Raw genomic sequence first — 17,799 nt, forward strand, 5'->3', positions numbered from 1 at the left:
CTTTTTGTCTTCAATCTTAGTTTTTTCCACATGTAAATACACTTCAAAGTTGTTACGAATAATGATTGTTACCAGAAAACCATTCCCAGCTTTTGTTTCCAGGATGTAGTGGAGTGATCATAGTACATTCATATCAACAGAAGGAACATGAACATCTCGTAAAAATGGTAGAACGTGGGATCATCTTATTTGTAGAGGAATCGTTTCTTAATCTGCCCACCATAGGTTGTTTGTTTTTTTTTTGACTAAAGATCTGTATTAAGTTAACACTGCTACTGCACATTCTCACCATGGCTGTAGTAAATAGTTGTTCTGCACACGTGCGAGTCGATGGACAATAACAATGTTTGCATACTCGCCATTGTTAATGTTCATAGTGTATTGTTCTCTGTGTACGTATGGGTGTGGTTCTGAGTTTTGCACATTGAAAGAAGTAATTTCTCCACAGATGGTGTATCTCCATGTCATTGGCATATTTGGTGTCTTCATGCAAGAATGTTTAGGAACGCTGAGCACTCTTGAAAACGACTGACATGTCATTATGGACTAACGGTCTACGTGTTTGCGCACGTTTCCCTGACTGAGCCGGCCAATCCAGTTGAAAGAGGCGTCGTCCTCAGAGGCCTGGGAGTCATCGGGGTCGCTCAGCGCCTGCAGCCGAAGAGGAAACCAGAGACACACAGCTGGTACAGTGTTTCATGGGAAAGTCCTTGTGAGTGTAAAAGCAGACGACGCTCGCTGCTCTCCCACACGGAGGCTCTCACAGGTGGCCGCAACAGATTCCTGCACGCAGTTTGGACCAAAGCCACAGATTTGCAAATATTCATCGAAGGTGTTGATTTAAGATGTGTGTGACCATGTGTGTGTGGCTGACAGCCAGCCCAATGGGCTGACTCCTGTCAGGCAGCTCGGTGCATTGAGGCTTGACGGTAAAACCCCAACACACACACGCACACACACACACACACACACACACACACACACACAAACGAACGTGGACTCCTCCCTGATAGCCTCCTGGTCTGCGAGGCCTTGCCCTCCTGAGAAGACGCAGATAAGAAGCGGGAGGAGGCTGCGGAGGGCAGAACAGGAGAGATAACGTAAAGAGGCTGCTTTATTATGACTGAACGTTCAGGCTACAGATGAGCTGAATCAGCAATTATTGATATTTCATCTACAAAGTTGGAAACATTTTATATTCGCTTCATGAAAGTACAAATATTTGTGTGGGGAAAGTTACAAAATTGTTAAAAGTACTGATTCAACAAACACACACACACGCACTGATGTAACTTGCGTCATAATTTTGGGTTAAAAATGACATTATTTCCTATTTAAAAAGGATAATAACTTGGTGGGACTCTAGATAAAACACCATTCCTTTTTGTAAGAAAACAAAAGCAAACTTCCTGTTCCTTGGCAATCATTCACATTAATTATTGCTTTTTAACGAAACCGTTATTGTTGTAACTTTGTTCCTTTTCTCTGTAACTCTGAATTTTTCCCAAACAGGCGAACAGGGTTTGAATAATATATAGAGGAGAAAGTGCTTTTTGTTTAGTTTTTCTTTTCTTTTCTTTTTTAACCCTTTGTGTTTTACATTGTGCGTGCACAAAAGCTCACAGCGGCACAGTCCCACGTTCGTCCGTCTCACTGTTGACTTTATTCTGCCCTTTTTGTTGAGCACACACTGGAAACCCGGCAAATGAAAGTGCACAAACAGTGAGCACTCATGTGCACAAGCAGGTCAACGCTGAATGGGATGCACCCCCAATAAATTCTATCGATTGATCTCCTTTCCAAGAGGAGGCACAAACTGGCCAGCTATGCGTAAGAAGTAATTGACGAGGACTGTCCAAGCAACGCTATCACATTTCAAATGGTTAAAAAAATGTGTTTTGTAATCATACCTCATCTGTCGGTGTTATGGGATTAATTGGATTGTGATGCAAAATGTAATCAATTCAAAAGTTGTGTATTCTAAAACTACAATATAAACAACACTATGCGATATACCATTAACATCAAATGAGGGGCTTTTAAACAACAGTGTTCGGTTCGCAAGTATTTCTTAGAAATCCGAACTTAAAAATTGAAGAAAGAAGTATTTCCCTCTTCCACAAGTCTTTTTTTTTTTTTTTTTTTATTTTTTTATCGAGTTTCTTAAAGTAAAATTTGTTTCATTGTGGAAAACGCGTCGTTCTTGGGCCACTTAGGTGCTCCAGCTGACATGGTAAGAGGACATTGTAAGTGGTGAGCGTGAGTGTGTAACGCAGCAGATTTTGACATGCTTCACAACCAACCCATCGGGCTGGTGACGGCATCGCCACGGCAACCGGACACAGCAAGGTCAACTAGAGTCACCTCCCAGCATTTAACTCAGAGACAAGCCGAGCTCGGACCTCTGCGTTGATCCTGCTGTTTGTACACGGCAGTGGCCAGAACACGTGGTTTCCTGCGCACGTGAGACGTGACCTTAAGGATTCACAGTCGGGCTGAGTTGGTTCTTCTGAACAAGTGCTGGTAGTTGTGTTTGGTGAGCAGGTGATGGGAGCGGTCGGCTGTGGGGCAGAGATCGTGAATCATTCCTGTCCGCTCACATTCCTCTGCACCTCACGGCAGTCGGCTCGATGGGAGTTCCACTGCCTTCGATTGTTTGGAGGTTTTCATGCTGTGGTTTCACTAAAGCCTTGTTTTACTTAACTCTCACACAGACCTGCTTTGCAGTCACTAAATTAGCACACAGGACGCCGTGACGTCTGTTTGGTTTTCTTGCTGACGTGCCCTCAATGTCCATGGATCGACAAAAATGTTGGACAGTCGTCTGCGGCAGTTTGCTCGGCTGTCATGAAGACAGAGGCGACAGCACGCCGATGTGATGACGCCGCTTTCCAGATGCAATGACGTCTCTTCTTACAGCCATAAACCTCAGCCTGACACCGGCTTGGACGCGTCCGTGAAGTTGTTCTCATTTTTTAGCATAAATCAAACAGTCGGGCCACGTTTATTCCCAGCGTAACTCCACAGTAGCAAAGCGGAACGTACAAGTGAGGGAAAGTGTCTACGGGCTGTAAAAACAACAGTAAAACTCCATTTCTGCTGACACGTCACGCCACAGGGTCTATAAATACTTTCGGTTCAGTAACCATAAAAACGGTTTGGATTTCAGAGGCCTGGAGCAGCAGGAAAGCAGCATTATTGTGGTGATAAAGTTTGTTTCACACTGAAAATGCATGTATGGGACTTCATACTGAAGCAGGAAGCTTTTCTTAGGAGCAACTTTAGCTTCCTAAAGATTTCCATCCGCACCAGTCAACATTCATATTCTAGCTTCACACTATTATTATAGCGTAATGGATGGATCGACTGCAGTATTTATTGCATGTGGTGTAATCTCCCATTGGCTACTTTCCTTCTAGGGAGCAGACCTCAGTAGCATTGCATTTAATTCATCTTTGTTTTATTTACTTAGTGAAAACAATGCTGGATGTCAAACTTCAGGGAGGCAATTTGCAAATCACTGAAATCAAACTCCGGGATTCACCGCAAAACAAAGTTTTGGTGTTTATTTCTGTGCTAGGATGAAGGAATAAAGTTCAAAACAAAGAGAATTACATGTAGAATTAGAGAAAGAGAAAGAGACCATTTTCATACAGTTACAGAGACTTTTAAGACACTTTTCCACACAGTTTCAGGACTTTTTTGTTTCAGACAGTTTCAGACTGTCAGACGCAACTTAGTGAGAAGAAGAGAAAAAAACTTATGGACGGCACTCATGGACACACAGGGTCTTCAAATACTTCTTGAGTCAGGAGTTCGCAGGAAACACCTGTCGAGCACCTGGAGGGCGAGGAGACTTACTGGGAAGCTCAACCAGCCTCAACATGAAACAAGCATGAATCATAAACCACAGAACTAGAACCCTGAACCTTACCCCCCTGAGTCAGAATACAACCTACTCGTATAACAAACCAGGATCAACAATATCTGATAATCGTTTCGTTGGAATTGTTTCCTCAACAGCTCCGATTGTCCTCTGATGGATTTGGGTGTGAGATGTGTTGTGAAGTTTCCACTCCCTGAACTTCCTTTCTAGATCTGCTCCCGGGGCCAAACTAGTATAACCTGTCTGAACTGGCGGCCTCCCCCGTGCGGCACGCACAAACAATCCTCAGCTGTATTCCACATCACATTGCAGGACTTTTGCTTGGCCAGATGCCTGAAGCCGAGTAAGGCCGTGGGGCTATTCTTAGTTACTCTACTGTAAGTCTGCAGCGGCCAGCAAATGTGACACATTCTGATATAACTGCTCTCAGGCTGCTCACGAGGCTATTCCTGGCAGATATCAAGTCCAACTCCTGCATGTGGTGGATGATCCAGTGAGGATAATGTCAGCCGGGAGGAAAGAGAAGGACAGGGTGGCATCTTACGGATACAGGGAGATACTTTAGGTGATAACATCGTTTTATTTACTAATGGAAAGTCAAACTTAGACCTCAAGGGAGTTTTGTCTTGTGTTAATATTCAATACAAACCTATAGAATAATTTTCTCGACATATCCAACTCATGTTTTATTCACTCTTTCCCTCCTGACTTTGGATTCATAGTAAATCAAGTCCCCTCTGCAGATAAATACTGTTTTCACAAACATACCCAGCACTTTAACGGTGATTTGACCGCCCTTAGCTTAGATGTGGGCTTTACATGCTGTCTGGCTTTGCTCTTACAGAGGATAGATATTTCTGCAAACAACTCTCCAGCTAAAAGACACTGTCAGAATGAATTGTTGAAGGTTGTCTCTATTGCTCAAATGCTTTGAAATTACCTGAATATAAGTATGATTTATAGCTTTTTCTCAATACAAATAGAAACATTTTCACACATTTTTCATGAAAATCCCCCAAAAACAAGGATCCTTGAAGCCTTATATGTCTGTTACTGCTTCTATTTGAATTTAAATACTTTATTTTTCTCCATTGATATGATCTAAACTATGATTTAAGAGAATTGTCTCTCTCACACAACGTCAGTTTTTTTTAAATGAATTCTCCTCAAGCAAAACAAACAGATTCGAGGGAAGATTATGATGTCCCCGTGAGCTTTATAACAGAAGAGTAGATCTGAAGAGGAAAAGATATGAAAACAAAAGGATGATCTTTCAACTCTGAGTTCACTGTCTGTGGTGAATGAAAGTTAAGGATAGTAATAGATGGTGCAATTTCACATATTTTTCCTGTGCAGATGTATTAAAACCATGGTAACCAAGTGCTGTTATCACAATTCATTTGAGGGAAGACTGAAGAAACCTGTGGCAGGGAAACCAAAACATGCACTTTTGCCTCTTTCGCCACCTGCTTGGATTGTTGATCACCTCCCCTGTTCCCTCAAGCGGCTCCACGATGCTCCGGCAGGACGAATGAAGATCTGACACACAGAGGATGTCCTGCTTCTACAGGACTTCCTGAACTCATGAGCACAGGTGTCGTCCTTCTCAGTAGATTGCTTTTCTTTCAACATCTGCGCTGTGTGGTGCAGGAAACGAAGAGCGATAAGGCAAGTGATGCAACTTCCAGTTCGTGTTTCTGATAGTACCTAGACACTTAGATCAGAAATCAACATCTTTGATGATTCTGAAAGCTACAGAAACTGTCTGGCCTCGAGTCATCTTGTGACCGAGCACATGATTAAATGGCTGAATTTAGTCCGTGTAGATTACAATCCATTAACTGTGTGTGGTTTGCATGACTTTCCTGCTCCAAAAACCCATGAACTCAATTAAAGTAATATTAGTATTTCTATCACTCGCCTCGAGGAATGCCGATGAGGGCCATGTCTGATTTAGATATAATCATCTTTACTTACTGAGAACACTTTATAATGTTTTATCTATTGGCCCAATGCCTACACTCTGATATCAGGCTGAAGATAGGAAACATCCTGGAACAAATACCAGTTTATATGACTGCAAACACAGAGAGACCACCCAGCCAATTCAGAGTCCACCGCATGAAATGTAACTTCACTTTTGTCTCATTTAGTGTAACTTGAATGAAAAAAAAAACGTAAAAGCTGAAATGGTTTATACACCTTAAAATCTGCATGGGTTCACATGCTTCTTATCTTCCATCTCTGAATGAAGTGAATCTCTCAGCTGACATCCATCACACAAGCTCTCCGAGCAGCTGAGCTCATTACCGAGGTCACGGACCCAGATTAGGACAGATTTACTCCCTCAAAGTGGGACGACACACTAGTCCACTCTGCCTCATTATTGTTCATGTGAGACCAAGAAATGAGTCACGACAGATCAACTTCACACACGAGATCTGTCTCTACATCTTCTCAACTTCATGGGCAAATACAACGATGAATTTAATAAAATGGACAGATGAAAAAGTCTGAGTTCATGAGGGTAGTAGCTTTTTACCACGAAGTACGAGAAGGAACATATGATCTTATCTGTTGTGCTTAGAGGAAAAAGGTTGTGTTTTAACTGGAAACTTATTTCTGGGCCTCACTTCCCCAAATGACTTAGTTAATGTTTGAGCCTTTGGGTGTAGGTTAAGTTAGGGTGGAGGAAGTAGCTGTAATGATAAGAGACACGTGTTTGTGTGTGTGTGTTCGTGTGTGTGTGTATAATTATTGCAGACGTGCTCTGCAGGGTTTGTTTTTAAACCGTTGGTATGACTGAAATAGGAGGTGAGCTCAGTACTGAGAGCAGGAGAAAGTTGAAATGAAATCTTCAGGCTGTGTTGACAAGAAAAATCCGTAAAAAGTGGTGGAGGAATGAGGCTTGAAAGATTGCAGAGTTAAAAATTAAAACGTTTAACAGTATTTATGGCATTTCTCTAATCGTTTGTGTAGTTAAATTCTCGTTTGTGATGAAAGGGCGCCCTCTGCTGTTACATTTTAAAATTGCACACAAACGCTTTCTTTCTTTCACTCCTTAAAGCCACTAAAATGTTAAAAGGTTTTACTCTCGAGACGTTTGGAAGATATTTTAACGGTCAGTTTTCATCCAGGATCACACGCCCCCCCCCACACCTCAAAAAAAAAGAAAAGAAAAAACAGCCATGTGTCATTAATTCATTATAAGAAGCTGTAAGTGACGCTGATATACGTTTTGATGATATGTGTTCCACCCCATGGCTGTAATTCTCAGTCAGCAGCTCTTAGACACGAGACACCCTCATCAAAGTTAGTCAGCCACAGGTGATCAAACCTGAGCTTGCGTCCTTGACCAATCATAAGAATTGCCTGGTTGTTTCATTGGCACAGCCCATGGGACAGTGGGCGTCCCACTCCCCTGAGATAAGCCGACTATTGCATGAAACAAATGACGATAAACCCATTTAAAGTTAGAAAACATATTTACACTGGTATGAACTTATTGATATATTAATATACATATATATGCTCACATACTGTATATACACATATATCAAACCCCTTTAATAAATAAATATATTCATACAAACAAATAAATAAATCTCTTTTCTATTTATATACATATACACAATCACTATAACCAATGTACACATATCTATCTAGACATACATTCTTATAAATATATGTCTGATTCAACATGTAAGAAAAGTGGTAGGAAGAAGTAAATATATATTTAATCCTATCTCTTCTCCAATACCTAGCAACCACATTCTATCTATCTATCTATCTATCTATCTATCTATCTATCTATCTATCTATCTATCTATCTATCTATCTATCTATCTATCTATCTATCTATCAGGAGATGCAGTTCCACCTCAGTCCTGTGGGGACCCGGTAGTCTGCCTCTAAACCAGATGTACGACTAAAAGAGGGAAACAGAAGAAGAAACTTGACAACAGTGGGGTGAAGAAATGAGTAAAAGAGGAAGTCTTTCCTTCATACTGCTGTTAAAAGTTGATTTTTAACAACCACTGCGGGTGGTTAATGTGGTTTAGAGGAACCGCAGTCTGCGCCTTTATCGCCGTGTGTGTTTATTATACTTTATACTGTAACTTGGCGCCGACCAGAGCAGAGCCGACCAGAACCGAGCGGAGCCGAACGGGCAGGTGTGTTTCAGCCCTTTATGCTGTTTACAAGGGTCGTTAGAAGGTAGGTCCGCTTCAGACGCATCACAAAGAAGCTATTTCTTGATCGACCTTTGATTATGAGTATACGTTGAAGTCGAAAAACCTCAAATATAAGGTCATTGACTATAGCATGGTCACAATAAAATGATGAGGTTTCCATGGTGACAGTATGGCCTCATTTTCACGTGCTCCAGAGTCACATGTAAAATTGAGATTATGGAACAACAGTTACTATCGCCAACGAAAGTTGAGCCGAGAAAGTTATGTTTTCGTCTGCGTGTATTTATTTTTATATGTATGTATGTATGTATGTATGTATGTATGTATGTATGTATGTATGTATGTATGTATGTATGTATGTATGTATGTATGTATGTATTTATTTATTTTACGAACACATGCCGCAGCATGTCCTCATCTTTTCGCCGTCATGTGGTCTGGGAGTCGGAGGGTCTGGTGGCCCACCTTCACCCCCGGCCCTGGACCCCGGGCTCCGTCATCCTGGAGAGCAGCGCTCCTGGAAGCTCTGGAGGAAGCATCTTCCACCTGGAGGAGCCCGAGTATCTGTCGTGGCTGCTGGGGGCTCGAGCTGTGTCCGAGCGACTGTGTGACAGGCTGGGCGTCCGGAGGTGTGCGCTGGTCAGCAGACCGCACACACGAACACCCCCTCAGGTCAGTCCCCTGAAACCATAAAGAATATATATATATATATATATATATATTTTTTTTTTTATATAGAAACTAATAAAGGACAATAAAAGAGATGCCTTGGAATTAAAATAAAAGCGCAATGGGTGAAGATGGACTAAACTAACATTATGGCATGAAGCTATACAACTTTAAACTACAAAGCAAACTAACTTATATAATTACTGACGATGTTTATAACTAAAGTTGAAAACATTTTCATGTCAGAATGAAAAAAATCCACAATTAAGACACTTGAATAATTCAATAAAGGAACTTTTCTCTTTCTCCCAGGTGCTCCAGCTTCCTCCCACAGTCTTTTCTTTCGGGTCATCACACACGGTTCTATATATGAATATAGTCGAGAGTTTGGATTCTAAATACTATGATACAAATGTTTTGGGCAATTATTCAACAATTCGATTGGCAGGTATCTCATATAAACAAGTTGAAAACTGTGGATTTGGTTTTTATTATATTGACTGTAAAAAAATAGTGAGTTGAAGTTTAGAGAGATCATGATTAACTGTGGCTTCATCAGATAAAGAATTTAAATGATTTAGTCTACTAATCCTGCCCTTTTCAGTCACTTCAGCCTACAGCAGAGGGTAAAGTCTCAGGCCCCAAACACCCAAAAAGAAAGTTTCCCGTTTTCACTTGAAATTATTGTTTTATAAACGTTTATTGCTGAGCTGTAAATTTCCCTGGTTTATTATCATCACTGTACTCCCCTACAGATCCGAATCCTCCCTCTCCACGGCCTGGATGCAGAGTGGCGCCCCCACCTGGCTGGAGAAGAGGAGCACAACGCCCTGGACCCGGGATACTGTACATCTAAAACCGCCCCGCGGTGGAGCGACTCCAGCCTGACTGAGATCCAGACCAGGATCCGCTCCAGGCTCCCCTCTCCCGACACTCCGCCTGACCTGAGCTTCCTGGGAGACGACCCCGCTCATCCAGGCTTGTTCTCGCGCATCGTTCGTGGGGAGGAGCAGCAGTGGCGGGTGTGGGAGGACGACGGACACGTGGCTTTTCTCACCCCTTTCCCCAACTCTCCCGGTTTCACCGTGCTGGTGCCTCGTCGACCTCTGACCTCTGATATATTCAGACTAGAGAAGACAGACTACGAGAAGCTGGTACTGGCCGCCCGGAAGGTGTCCCGGCTCCTCCAGGAGGCATTGGGTGCCTGGGGCGTGGGCCTTATTTTCGAAGGGTTTGAGATCGATTACGCTCATGCCAAGTTGATACCACTGTTCCTGCCTTCATCGCCAGAGGTCAAAGGTCCAAGCACTGAACCAGCACAGTTCTTTCCCGTTTACCCCGGGTTTGTGACCTCAGCAGACGGCCCTGAAGCCACATCGGACAGTCTGAAGGAGATGCATTCAAAAATCACTCATTTCTGAAACATGCTTCACTTTGTCATTTCCCATTCCTACAATTGGCACACGATCATCACAAACTGACACGCACGCGTGCAGGTTTAAGGTCTTGTTTACGCGCTCTCAAGTCTGCACAATGTCTTCACTTGAAACTTCATGTAAATGGCATCTTAAAAATCTTCAAATTTAAAACTTAATCATGCTGAGATGCCACTTATACCAGTATTATATATATACTATAAGAAGTTGATCTGTTTTATACTCCCGTAAAAGCGTATGTTTAAAAAAAATAAACAATCTATTCAAAACAGTGCATTTGATTGTTTACGGTCTTGATTTCATGTCAGTGTTGATTAGTCACATAGCTCGGGGGACTTCTTTGAGTTAGAAATTTAACTTAGTTCAATCAAATATCTACATCTGGAATGACATTTATTTGTGTGCATATATATTTGTATGATCACATCAACGTTTGACCAGTTGGTATATGTTCTGTGTGTGCGTGTACAGGGGCTTCTAAATGTCTTTGTTTTTCCTCTTTTGGGCCTCTCAGTCAGCAGTCTTACGTAAGATCCTGTTTAAAAATGAACGTTTCACTGACAAAAGTAAAAAATCCACATGGAAAACTTCAGTAGACCGAGAGGTCAGTCTGAGATGGAGCTTAGGCAGTTACTGGCCCTTCTAGGCATGCAGGGAGCTACATGTAGAATACCACAATCATGTATTTTAGTAACTAATCTGTGTACACACAAATCATTACAGAGAGGAGTATAATTACACATGTACAGAGATGATGCATACTCAAATCAAAACATTTCTACATCCACAATCAACACAGAACATGCAAACTCCACACAGAAAGGACCTGAACCTGGAATTGGACCGGGTGTCTTCTCGCTGTGAGGAGAGAGGGCTAACCACTACCACTTTAAAAGTTTATAGTTCTTTTAGGAATTAAAGCTGACAAACTTTATGATGGAAAAAAATATATTTTTGATTTGGAACAATATAAAAAAAACATTTATTATTCACACTTTTACGAGAGCAGCTTTAGTTTTGGTTTGTCATCAAGAAATTGAACACAAAAAGTGACAATAGATGAAATATTTAATGAAAATGTTGAGTCTGAAATGTGGAGGAATGATTACCAACCATGTTAGTACCACTGCACCGATAAATTCCTTTATTAATCATAATATTAGTCAACTGCTGTATTAATTTGCCTATTGCACGTCCTCGCTCATTATTTAGTGGTTAATTGATCCCACTGCGCCAAGCTGATTTAATTACAAGCTAACTAGCTGCTAAGTGCTTAATAAGTCCATGTGGGCTTTGTCTTTTAAAGGATTACTGCTGAAACACTACAGCACAATGTGAAGGGTTTATAATGGGCAATAATGGGCTTTTAAGGAAAACAGCACTCATATTTTCAAATAAATATAAATGAATGAAAACCTAATTTTGATCTTGAATGAGTTCGTTTTATCCATTGCATTATAAACTCCTGGTTTGCAGCTGATCTGGTCCTGTAGCTCCCTGCTTATCATGTAAACTACACCACGGTGCAGTATCCCAAGAACTGTAGGCAATAGCCAATTATTCTTCCAGCTGCTTCTTTGAGTAACTAAATACACCACCTAGTGGTGCAAACTCGCATTGCAGGATTAGCCGTCCATTTACTCGACAACGCTTTGTCGAGTAAAAGTGAAAACGCAAATCTTTCGTTGAGTTTTCTGTGGTTGTTTACACGATAGTGGTGCTCAGAGTCACTGAAAATGCAACTTTTGAAAATGGCTTCCATGGTGGAACTTTTCAAAAATGCTTCTATGCCGTCCTGTAAACGGGCAAAAATTCAACTATCTGGAAACAATCCGGAAACGGTGGATACGCTGCTACTGCTCACCACGGCCGTAGTAAATGAAACTTCTGAAGAGAACATGCAAACTGAATGGAATTACTTACTGTCCTGAAATCAACTTGTATCTGTTCACTGGCTATTAATGTTACTAAACTCTTGACAAATACCATTAATAATATCAATCAGTGGGTTTAACCTAATCTGTATGTATAGTCGCCATGATGCAGTAGGAAAAAGCTAAAAAGAGTGGTATCAAAGTATCTACAATAATAATTATAGCTTTCTTTTTTTTTAAAGATGTGGTTGATTTATGATTTTTGATTGGAGGATTCCTTGGAATCAGCTGGGCGGTTCTTGGAGCAACAGATCCCACAGCATCCTTTCTTCATACACTCCATCTTTGTGATGTAGAGGAGGGGCTCGATGCTGCAGCTCAGGTCCATGATGGCGTACACACTGGTAATGATCTGACAGTTGAACTCCACAAAGGTGTAGTACGGTGCGAACGGCATGAGCGCCACGGGGGGCAGGTAGTTGACCACAATGATGGCCAGGTTGATCAGCACCATCTTGAAGGCCCTCTTCTTCACCGGGTGCATCTCCTCCTTTCCCATCACCGAGCGGCGGAGGACCCAGGCGACCGAGATGTTGCAGAAGACCATGACCGCGAACGCAAAGAGGATGACTCCGCTGAAGAAGCTCATGGTAACCATTCTTCCCAGGATGCTCTTCGCCATGCCGTGGGCCAGGACGAGACTCCAGGCAAACAGACAAACACATGAGCGGACCTTGTTGTCGCGGATTCCAGCGAATAGCACCGGATAGACCACTGCGATGTAGCGGTCTAAAGAGATACACACCTGGAATAGAGGAAGTAAACGTGTGACAGAATTCTTTGGTTCAGTGGCACAAAACAATAGGGTACATCTGTGTTGTGAGAAAAGTTTACAAGGCAATGTTTTGAAAGTGAAATCCGAAATGATGAAAACAGTGTAGTTAGCATGTAGGGCTACTTGTGGGTGCTGTTTCTCTGTTTTTGTCATGAAGCCACACACGCGTGTGCAAGGAAACTGTAAACATTAACAATGGCGAGTACGCAGACGTTCGTATGGACGGACGATGAAGTTGGATTGTTATCACGGGGAATATCAACCATAAAACCACCAAGTCCCAGGAGAATATGGACGGGGAGTGGTGCAGCGTTCAAACCATTGCGCAGTTCGGACTTTTGTTGAGCACTAACAACGCCTGCAGTGGTAGTAGTAGAGAGTAATATTTGATGCTAAATCAAGAAATTGGTTTGTCAAACTTCAGTTTCCTGTTGAATGTCAGCAGTTACTGTATATGTAAACCACATTATTCGGCCCACTTTTTCTAACATTCAGTTTTTCACACATCAGGCTCTATATAAAGTCTCCATATGTATTGTAAATGTAATAATAGACCAGCTCACGATGACTCTGTTGCACACATGTAGTGTCATGAGATGGTTCTGCAGAACTACAGATTGCTCATTATTCCAATTAAGTTCCGGATTCTGCCTTAAAAAAAAAGTTCCAAAAATAATTTGATTTGTTTTAAACGAAGATAAAAACAGTTGGAAGGGGAAAAAAAACAACTTTGAGCGACTTCCTTACTGAATGGGATGCTCAGAACAGATCATTCGGAGAGAAATAAACCAAAAAAACCCAGTTATTTACGCTTCTAGTATCTTTTCTTTTTCAAATAAATACATACACCTCTTCAAAAATACCCCATATGAGGTTGTTTTTAACTCAAACACTGAAGTTAGGTTATGAAAACACAGAATAAATACAGCTATATAGATCACACGATGCTTCAGCAGGCACAACCCCACCATAAACACTCACCAGAAAGAGCGGCGCTAGATCCTTGGCCCCGTACATAAACTTCTTGTAGTACCAGATGCGATAGTCATTGACCAGCAGGCTGTTGACCAGGTCTAGGGGAGTCATCAGGCAGAAGAGGACGTCCACCACCGCCAGGCTCAAGATGAAAATGGCCGACGTAGAAACGTCACCTTTTTTCGTGGAGACCTGCGACATGACTAAGAGGTTACACGGCGTCCCCAGAGCCAGGTTGAACACCTTGACCCCGTAATAGAAGACATAGGCATAAGGAGCCACTGCGCACTGTGGATACCGATACCAAAGATTGGAGGGGTCGGTTGCGTTCTCGTGGAGAGAGGTGGCATTGGACATTTTTGGGGGGAGGGAGAGGTTGGGAAGCTTCAAGGAAGAGAACAGAGGGAACAGTTAGTGGTGAATACTCAAACCTTCACATGACAACAACAGAACACTACACAGTCATCACAGATGTCAACCGTACCTCAAGTTCACAGTGTCTTGCAGTCGAAGTCGTTCTGTCCAATGCAGAATTTTCCACTTGCAGGTCATCGAAGTCATTGGCTTAAAAACAACCTCCACAGGAAATGATGTCACCTTTGGGCTGGGCCAACTGGGAGAGTTTTATTTTTTTGTATCGTCATACTGGCTCCAATTGGTCAATGATGCAAAATAAAGTGCTGGGGTACCTTCAGGAATTAGACCAAGTGGTGAGTTTGGAGTGAATTACATTGAGATTACTTTGTGTCCATGTGCAAGTAGTCCAGGACACATTTCTCACCTACTTTATAAAGACAAATAGACTTTGACGGTATATGTCACAACAAACGTCCAACTTTGCAACACGATGTTGACTTTATGATCTTCTTCTTCTTACGGCACGACTGCAACGCATTAAGGTTCACATGCAGCGTGCGTTCAGAACCCAGGACGCATTTTCATTCTTCTCATTTGAGAGTCATTAGGGTTTATCCCTGCGGGTACTTGGCCAACTGCAGTATTATTCTCACTGATGCAATGCTACAGTGAAAACAGGTGATGCAAGGTCCATGAGAAATCTAATGCAAGTTGTTACTAAATCGCTTATGGCAAGTAAGAAAACCAGCAGGCGAATTTAAAGCTACAATGGACACCCTTTTTTATTCTACCTGACATTCTAGTGCCAGCAGATTCAGATCAGATTCCATGTTAAAAAGTGGCTCCTACAAATTAAGAGTTTAGCTGGTAGATACGTTATCTTAGCCAACCAGTGGGCTTGTTGGCCATTTCTCATGTGATTTTGCCCCTTTGCAAATGAGAAGGCGATTAAACAACAGTTACCACAATAATGGAAAATGTGTGACATTCAGGTTAACAAATATGGAATCTTGTTCAAAGTAATGAAAATAGAATAATAATATAATATCTTCCAAAAAATGCAAATGGACCAGATAATTACAAGACAATGTAATTTGAATAGAAATACTTGAATCAATTAAAATGATAATAATAATAATAATTAAAAAGATACATGTAAAAGTACTCTTCTCAATGTTCTTTTGATATATTTGTAAGTATTTTCATTAAAATGTCAACAGGCACAAGGTTTGTGTTTCTATTCGAATAGTAAATGAACGATAGTCTCACTCAATACAAACTGATGTGGTTTTCTTTCAACAATGGCGAGAAGCAGAAAGCTTGAGCATCAGAAACAACAATATCAAAGACAACAAGGTAAACAACAAAACCTTACGGTCACAGTTTTACCATTTCGCTCTGATTACGTAACATTTAGATCGAGAGTGTGAGTCCTCTGGAGGAAGAGTCAACGTTTCTCCTCCTCTACACCTCCGCCGTCCTCTGGAAAAGTCTTCACTTGGATTCTGTCTGTTTAGATAAAGAAAGAACAATGTAACTTCAGTACTGAATGTATCCTGAGCTGTACCGTAACCTGAACCAGGGTCTGTGTCCCTGCCTGGCCTTTCCTCTTCTCTCCTCTATCCTTTATCCTCTCACACCAGGTTTTGCCACTTATGCTTGCTCATGTGGATTTGTTGGGTTTCTTTCTATAAAAAGCACAGAGAAACGACTGTGTTGTATTTGCTGCTATATAAATAAAGTTGAACTGAATTGAAATTTCCAATGGTCAGTTGTTTGAGTCTGCAGTATAAGTTACAAGAGAAATGCATTAAACTCAGTAAATTTCCATCTTTGTGTGATAGTTAATCCACTATTCTTCTTTGCTCCTCTTGTATTATTGTCCACTTGCTGCTGTAAAAATGTGGAACAGATAAGGGAGGTTTTATCTTAAAAAATAAAAGCTCTTTTACTGAATGACATTTTGTTAAATCGACCCTTTCACAAATAAACTCAAATTGTAGTTATTCATTTACATTTCTAAAGAGAGAAATTAGATTTCCTAGTTTAATATTCTGCTTAGAAAATCATCGTCTCAGTGAAACGTCTCAAATTTGTTCTAAAAGTGTGAATTTATTGTTTCTAATTCTTGACACATTTCTAGAATTTGAGCTGCGACGTAGTGAAAGTGTGAATCATTTCCCTGGAGGTTGGTTGCAGGAGACTCTTCAGTTTCTCTCTGGTCTGTCCGCAGTGTGTGAGCAGAGCTGCTGCCGTTGAGGAAAATCTAAATCATGTGTCGCTTTTCAAGACACGATTTAAATGAAGATTTCTTCAAGATTCCTGTAAAGATGAAGCATAAAGCCTAAACATGTCAAATGAGGAACTTCTCTGTCTTCATTTACCTTTCGATCTGATATAACACTGAATAATTATATAAACCCGACTACTAGTTTAAGTTCAATTAGTTGATGTTCCAGTCGAGCAGCAACAATCTGGATCCTAATTTAAAGGTGGACGTTATGAAATGAGGAAACTCTCCATCAATGAGACGTTGTTTACTCTGTCGGCCTTTTCTGTTTCCATCGTATCTGATATGACACACAAAGCAACATAGAACATATAGAAACATGACCAGTAGTTTGAGTAAATGTGAACAAATACAGGCTTTGATTAAGTAGCTTTCTTGAGTAATAAAAGCCACAGAATACTTTATTTTAGTTGGAAAAACTATAAGGTGTTTTGTTTATCTTAGGACAACTAGAGATATACTTTAGTACATTTATGATGACGTTGAAGATTTCTTACTATAACAACAATGATCATTCATTTTTTTTGGACAGCAGAGCAGGAGAACTGTTCCTATAAAAAAAATAAAAGGGCAGTTGACAATTGTAATATGATATAATAAAACTTTGTACCTGTATCCATATATGTTTTTATCTGCATAAATGGAAGTACTCAAATTAACAACAAATGACTGTAATCCAAATCTATAACACAATATAGTAGCATGAGATTAGATATATATTTTCTTTGTACAGCAGAGAGGGGTGCACCGTTCCTGGAGGTACTGCAATACCAGGTCGATGCGTGGAGTGGACGGAGCAAGCCCCTATTCCATCTCCCTGTTCCAAAAATCAATTTAATATATGGTCCCCGGGTAGGGGACGTATCAGATATTAAACTGATAAGAACAGATACTACACTTGATCTTAGCCAAAAGGCCGAGAAGCGATACCGACCGCCGCACTGAGCAGAGGGACTCATCCTCCGCAACGTCAACATGAATCCCGGTCTGACATCAACGCGCCATTCTTCAAGAAAACAAGAGAAATCTGAGGGAAAAAACTATAAAGTCCGAGCTGCTGTTGATCCGGTGAGTTGGAAGACTTTAACGAGGGTTTAATTTAAAATAAAGTCCGCCTCCGAGAACACGTGACCCGTTCTGCACCAATAGAAGCACACATCTGAAAAAATGCTTATATCTTCATCTAACACGGAATAATGTGGATTAAAGTCCATCAGAGCAGCTCTGAGAGTGTTTGGATTAAATCCGACATGCTGGAGGAAACTTGTAGGAAAGAAAAAAGAC

General features: G+C 41.2%; 2 protein-coding genes across 3 annotated transcripts; one reads left to right on the top strand and one right to left on the bottom strand.

Annotated features, from left to right (window-relative positions):
- The first annotated feature begins 7,793 nt into the window (after window positions 1-7,793).
- Window positions 7,794-10,459, top strand: LOC308109254 (uncharacterized protein). Of its 2 annotated transcripts, none has more exons than XM_080462707.1 (3): window positions 7,794-8,058; window positions 8,487-8,751; window positions 9,504-10,459. In XM_080462707.1, exons 1-3 carry the CDS (start codon window positions 7,937-7,939, stop codon window positions 10,167-10,169), a joined length of 1,053 nt encoding a protein of 350 aa, XP_080318833.1. In that variant the 5' UTR covers window positions 7,794-7,936; the 3' UTR covers window positions 10,170-10,459. The 2 variants fall into 2 exon arrangements, with proteins under 2 accessions (XP_080318833.1, XP_080318832.1); XM_080462706.1 differs by having other exon boundaries at window positions 7,813-8,101.
- Window positions 10,460-12,311: 1,852 nt separating this feature from the next.
- Window positions 12,312-14,225, bottom strand: LOC308109807 (lysophosphatidic acid receptor 4; the record flags this gene model as incomplete). The annotated part of the gene is made up of 2 exons (XM_080463613.1): window positions 12,312-12,863; window positions 13,875-14,225. The coding sequence occupies 2 exons, from the start codon at window positions 14,223-14,225 to the stop codon at window positions 12,312-12,314; spliced, it is 903 nt and encodes a 300-aa protein (XP_080319739.1).
- Window positions 14,226-17,799: the final 3,574 nt, after the last annotated feature.

Source organism: Lipophrys pholis (assembly GCF_963383615.2).
Source record: "Lipophrys pholis genome assembly, chromosome: 5".
In the NCBI taxonomy this organism is placed as follows: domain Eukaryota; kingdom Metazoa; phylum Chordata; class Actinopteri; order Blenniiformes; family Blenniidae; genus Lipophrys; species Lipophrys pholis.